The following is a 6,163-nucleotide window of genomic DNA, read 5'->3' on the forward strand; positions in this document are numbered from 1 at the left end:
TGAATTTTTTTTTTTAAAGTATTAAAAGATGGGGGGTGTATATATATCGTTGTTTTGGTGCATAATATGACAAAATTTTCTTGAGTTTTTTAATTTTTTTCACATCGTGTATAAGTGTTTTTTTTAATCTGTTATAATATGATACACAGATGAAGAAAGAAACTCATGAGTGTTTTTTTTAATCTGTTATAATATGATACACAGATGAAGAAAGAAACTCATGATTACAAGGGTTGCTCCATTTGAAAATTGATCAACTTACAAATATTATAGGTAAAATTATTTTAACTGAAGATATTTTTTGTTGGATATATGATTCCTTTATTTTTATTTTTTTAACACTAATGATATTCTAATTTTTATACGGTGGTATGGGTCCTTAGAAATGACATTTTCATTAAAGCTTCATAGAGCCACTAACTATATTTAAGTAGAGTAATTTGGATTACAGAGAAAGCATGATGAAGACAAAATAAAAATACAGGTAAGTTTGGTAAAGCCTATTATGTATGAAAGGCCTTTTACTCTTCACTAAATTAAATTCTCTCTCCAATTTCATCTTTCATGTGCCTCTAAATTCAGATCTATACATTTGTTTTATTATTTTTCCTATGGACTTAATTTGAAATTTGCAAAATCAATCTGTCACCACAATAACTTCAACACAATATCCAAATTTACAAACTGCACAAACCATTAATAATTTGAATTTGCAAAATTTTAAACCATAAACATGCACTTGCAAATTAGACAAGCCACGACACGATATTTATCTCAAACTGGTATTTTGTGACTTTAAATTGAATCTATAAATCTTGAACTCTTTGAAGCTATCAAGTGGTTGCAAAAGAATTGGTAATACATATTACAGATGTTGTGTACAAGTACAACTGGACAAAACTCACGTCCAGAAATCAACAAAACTAAACTAAACCCTCAAAACATATTACATCATACACAACAGAAGCTTAGCCTTGTGTTAGTATAAACTTCATTTTGTACATTTTAATCTCTTTCAAATTTGAACCACTCCCAATTTGCGTATATTGTTGCTTCACTCTCAAAACCAATGGTATTAGTAGGAGGTGAAGGCGACTTACGAGCTGGTAGCCTTTTCCGGTACTTGTTTGCCATCTCTTCTGCCTCAGCATACACTTTCTGCACACGGAATATAACATTTTTTCAACTGAATTCTCAATTAAAGCAACAACAAGAACGAACAAACCCACACACACCTCTTTGTTTGTCAGGAATAGCCCTGGCTCGCTCTCAAGATCAGCAATACTGCATTGCATTCCACATAAGTCTATCATTAGCAGCTCCGTGGTACATATCAGGTATTAAAAACCAGTTGATAAATTTTATGCAGTGAGTAAACTCTGTTGAAAGTATGTCAAAAAGGGAAACAGTTTTAAGTCCACAATCACCTTAGTGAAATTTTGCTAGGAAACATCGACTTGGTTACGACAACTTTAACCTTTTCATCAACTTTAAGTATGTCATTGACAGAACTAACTCGGTTCCGAGTAATGTTCGAGATATGCACAAGCCCACTGAAAAAGTTGTCAAGATATTTTAGAATCCTAATTTGCATATGAAGTGAAAGAAGTTATATTTCTTAGCCAGTAGACATTTATTCAGATTACCAAATAGTAAAGCAAGAGAAAATTCAGAGATACTTGTAAAGGGACCATATTCAAAACCGACCTTCTATTAGTTTCACCAATTCTTACTTGTGCTCCATATGAAAATATTTTCTTAACTGTTCCTTCAAGAAGCGTTCCTTCCCGAAGGTTTAACATTTCCTGCAATCACCTACAAAGTCAGCAAAGCTTGTCTATGAACAGAAATGAAAGACATAGACACATAAGCAAGGTCAAGCCAAAACTAAATGAAAGACATAGACAGACACAGTAAAAAGGAACACATGTAATGTAACTAACCCAAGCGTCCTTTTCGCTCAGAATCAAATCATTGTTGCCCTCATCTATTCGAGTAATCAACACATATAATTGGCGACCCACCTACACCATCGAAAATATTATTTCGTGGAGTTGAAACAGCAGCAGTGCTAATGATTGAGGAATCCATATTATGCATACATTAAATGCAAGAAAATAACAAAAAATAAAAGCCATTCAGGTGAACTGATAATGTTTTTGGCATGTAATTTAGAAGTTTAAGTTCTAAATATGAACTAGGATGCTTCTAGAGTAACCAACTATATTTTGATACATAAGCAATTCCCACTGAATTTATAGAAAACATAATCTCTATGTTGCAAGGAAAGGGAAACGGACATGTTATTTCTCCAAAAATATAGCTAGGAAATGGTAATGGAAATAGAAAAGAAACGGAAACGGACAGGAAACGCGGAAGAAGAAGAGTTTCTGTGCAACATAGCATAATCTATATGATAGTCTAGCATCAACACATTCTGCATTTCATATGTTTTATAAATAATTTGGTTATAAAGTCCAGAATAAAGCAAGAAATTTGAAGAATTTTAGTTTACATTTTCTTTTAACTCCTTGAAGTTGTTAACTCTGCTCATTAGCTCAGCTTTAGGGAGGAAAGCCCGCAATCCCTGCAAAATCCAACTCCGAAAATGTGCTTTTGACACTTTATGAAAAAACAAACATAAACACAAAATAAATCACACAAACCTCAATCCTTGTAAGGAGTCCACCAGTATTCCACTCTGTAATCTTAACCTCAATAGGTTCATTTAGTTCTTTTATCTGAATAACACCATGTAAACAGTCAAAAACCATTTCAATTTTGAAAAACTAATTCCAATCTAAAACACTATTGCATTTGCAAGATCAAAATACAAAAGTAGGAAGTGAGAAAAGAACCTGCCTCACTCGATTCCAAGCTATCCGGCGGAAAAAACGTCTGGTTGAAAGCAATGGACGGCCGCTCAGAGTCCTTCCAAGAACTTCAGCATATAGCACAGTTCCAGTCTCTACAACAGGCCTCCCTGGCCCTGGTGCACCACTTATAGCAGCCTCATCCTTCACAATTCCCATCTTTCCCCTAACCATAAAAGCCTCAGCATCTTTCTCCATATCACACAACAAATATTCCATCTCTTTGGCATACAAAGGCAACACTTCCTTTGTCAACATTGTACCCAACAAGTCTGCCCCAATATTCACATCAAGCTTATTCTCATTACCTGAAACCACAACACCAACAACAAAATCACCCGGTTTTGGCTCATAATAGTCCACAATAACCTTCTTAACTTCCTTATCTTCATTACTTACATCACTTTCCCCCTCTATAACACTCAATTCATCCTCCTCCCCGTTTATGTTATCCTCTGGCGAATCTTTAGGCTTAAAGAACTTCAAGAAAGGGGCTAAAGCCTCATCCTTGATAGATTCTTTAGAAGACTCCTCAACTACTTCTAACTCATTATCTATAGCAAGTGGAGACGGCTTATTCAGCAATTCAAGCTCGTCATTCTCTTGATTTCTATCATTTTGGGGCTTTTCAGGCAATTGGGTACTTGAGAAATCATCAAAAGAATCATTTGGAGAGCACAAGGAGATGTGGCTACTTCTCCAAAGTTGAAAATGCTTGGAAAATGACAGTACATTGAAATACCCAATAGAAGGAAATAAGCGAAAACTTGAGGATTTGAAGCATTTGCAATGAAGCGGAGAGTTGTAACCGGTATTAAGTGGCAAAGAAGAATTTAGCAGAGATGGAGACTTACAGACATGGAGCAAAGTTTGCATCTTTAATTATCCTCACAGTGCACCTCATGAGCTAAACCCAGCTCTCTCTCTCTCCCGCTCTGAGCTTGGTGTTAGATTTTTTCCCTGTCTGCAGTACCGTTGGTTGGTCTTGTAGTTTTTTGCAGTTTGATTTTATCCATTTCTCTTTTCGTTGTTCTTAATTGGGCCATAAAGGCCGAATAGTGAGCTAAGGTCATCTAATTTCGCAGGGCCAACAATGTGCCCTTTATTGGGCCTTAATATATTAATAGGAGAAAAATTTAAAGAGAAATTTAGTCTTACTTGTTTTTAACTTATTTATATCAAAATTAAGTAAATTATTATTTTTTAAAATATAATTATTATTTTTAATATATTTTAAAGAATAAAGTTTATAAATTAAAAGCATACAATAAAGTTTTAGAGATATATTTTATTTATAATTTATAGAAAATAGTGATATTTTGAAAATTAATTTTTATATTATAATTTAATTGTATTTTTTAATAAATAATTATGATTTTTTCACAATAAGATAAAGCTCATAGTTATAACGTAATAGAATTTTGGAAAAATTATAAAAAAATGATATATTTAGAGATTACAGCGTATAACTTTTAATCATTTCTAGATGTGTCTTATTTTTAAAAATGAATGGCATAAAACCTATGGAACACCAATATGGATACACATACGGGTATGGATAACATGTACAACAAACAATATTTTTTAAAAAATATGAGATATAGCAGGCCCCAATATCTACACTGTCACGTCCGTGACTAAATTTCTAGAATTTATATTTTGATATTAGTATATATGATCATTATTAGGTATGTGATTTTTATTTGGTGCTATAGGATAAGTTTGGAGTTAATTCGATGGTTTTAAGTGTAAATTAAACATTTAAGATAATTTTTGAAAGATTAGATAAAGATAGAGAATCAAACTGGATATTCGCCAGATTTGATATATATAAATGGATATCTGGCGAAGAGGCAAGAATTATCCATGTTTTTTGTTTTTTTTTTATATTCATTTTCTGATTCATCAATTTTCTCTGAACCGTTTCTTTGATTTACGGATATTCGACCGTTCGAATCACTCGAAATTAGAAACATAGCATCCTTATATATAGATCTAAGTCCTAGTCGAATAGTTTTTGAGTTTCGACAATGTTTGGAGGGAAATGGCTTAGACAGAGTTTAGAGGCGAATTGAACGGGTTTGTGGTTTTCAATTAATAGCCAAGGTAAGTAACTATCAACTATATTTTGAGGTTTATGTATATAGATATATATATATAATCAAAGAAGTTTCAGAAATTGATATTTGAAGGTTCTGCAGGAATTTTATAAAATTAGAATTTTTCACGATCTTGCTTTTATTGTGAAATTACGGTTCAAATGAAGCTATTGATTATGCTTCTATGTAAATTTCAGATTTTACTTGATTATGTTGATTTAAGGCTTAATTTGGTTAATTTACATATATACATATTTTTTGTTTCAATATATATCTATATTGAACAAAATGAATTTGATGATTTCTTACGAATTGTTTTTGGATTGAGAAATCTATTGCGGTTATTGTTGTTATTATTTTGGATTGAAGTCCAAATATGATTTTTATGATACAAAAGGGCTAATTGAAGCCAAATGATTTATGGTTATGAAATAGTTTGGAATTTGATTGTGAAATGATATTTGAACACATTATGATTTTATGATTTTATATCCATCTAGAGTAATCCGGATCGGTGGTTTTATATTTGAAGACCATGTTCAGTGAGGGACATGGCCTGTGTACACAGTCTTAAGACCTATTGGGTATGGCAGCGAAGTGTTGGGTAAGACCATATGGGATAGGCAATGTTAAGAGACGTCTCGATTATATATGTGGTTATGTATTGATACTTAAGGGGAGAAACTCGATGATGGATTCAATGTTTTAAGTTCATTTGGATTATGTTTTCCGTTATGATTGATTTTGATATAAGGTTTTACGTTTGATTGATTACGATTTGGTTTGATAAAACGCTTATTTGATTATAATATTTTATAAGGTTTTGATTAAATCCCTTTCTAAAGGTATATATGTAGCTATGTTAAATAAAGTTGGTTTTTATGGCTGATAGTTTCTTACTGAGATTTTTGTCTCACGTTTTAAAATGTTTTAATGTTTTTAGGTGAGAAAGTACATGATAGAGAGAGAAGGTTACCGCCCGATTAGGCGAGGTTTGGAAGTTGGATGCTTATTGTCAGAATTATGGTTAGAACGTTGGTATTGCAATTGTAATATAATGATATGTGGATAAATTGGAGACTCCTAAGTATTGATTATTATCTTTCCATTTCACGCCCGATACCGATTGAGGTCATTTAGGGTCGGGTGTGACATACACTCACCCCCTCTACAATCTATAAACGTCTTCTA

The 6,163-nt window shown here is 32.5% G+C and overlaps 1 protein-coding gene across 2 annotated transcripts; it reads right to left on the reverse strand.

The window, feature by feature from the left end:
* Positions 1–768: 768 nt before the first annotated feature.
* LOC136234667 (protein PIGMENT DEFECTIVE 338, chloroplastic) lies at positions 769–3,852 on the reverse strand. 2 transcript variants are annotated; one of them, XM_066024132.1, is made up of 8 exons: positions 2,859–3,852; positions 2,667–2,741; positions 2,516–2,587; positions 1,944–2,024; positions 1,708–1,805; positions 1,428–1,553; positions 1,236–1,284; positions 769–1,158 (listed from the first exon to the last, which is right to left on the reverse strand). In XM_066024132.1, exons 1-8 carry the CDS (start codon positions 3,747–3,749, stop codon positions 1,006–1,008), a joined length of 1,545 nt encoding a protein of 514 aa, XP_065880204.1. In that variant the 5' UTR covers positions 3,750–3,852; the 3' UTR covers positions 769–1,005. The 2 variants fall into 2 exon arrangements, with proteins under 2 accessions (XP_065880204.1, XP_065880207.1); XM_066024135.1 differs by lacking the exon at positions 1,944–2,024.
* Between the last annotated feature and the right edge of the window lie 2,311 nt (positions 3,853–6,163).

This window comes from Euphorbia lathyris, chromosome 7, assembly GCF_963576675.1.
Source record: "Euphorbia lathyris chromosome 7, ddEupLath1.1, whole genome shotgun sequence".
Classification (NCBI taxonomy): Eukaryota; Viridiplantae; Streptophyta; class Magnoliopsida; order Malpighiales; family Euphorbiaceae; genus Euphorbia; species Euphorbia lathyris.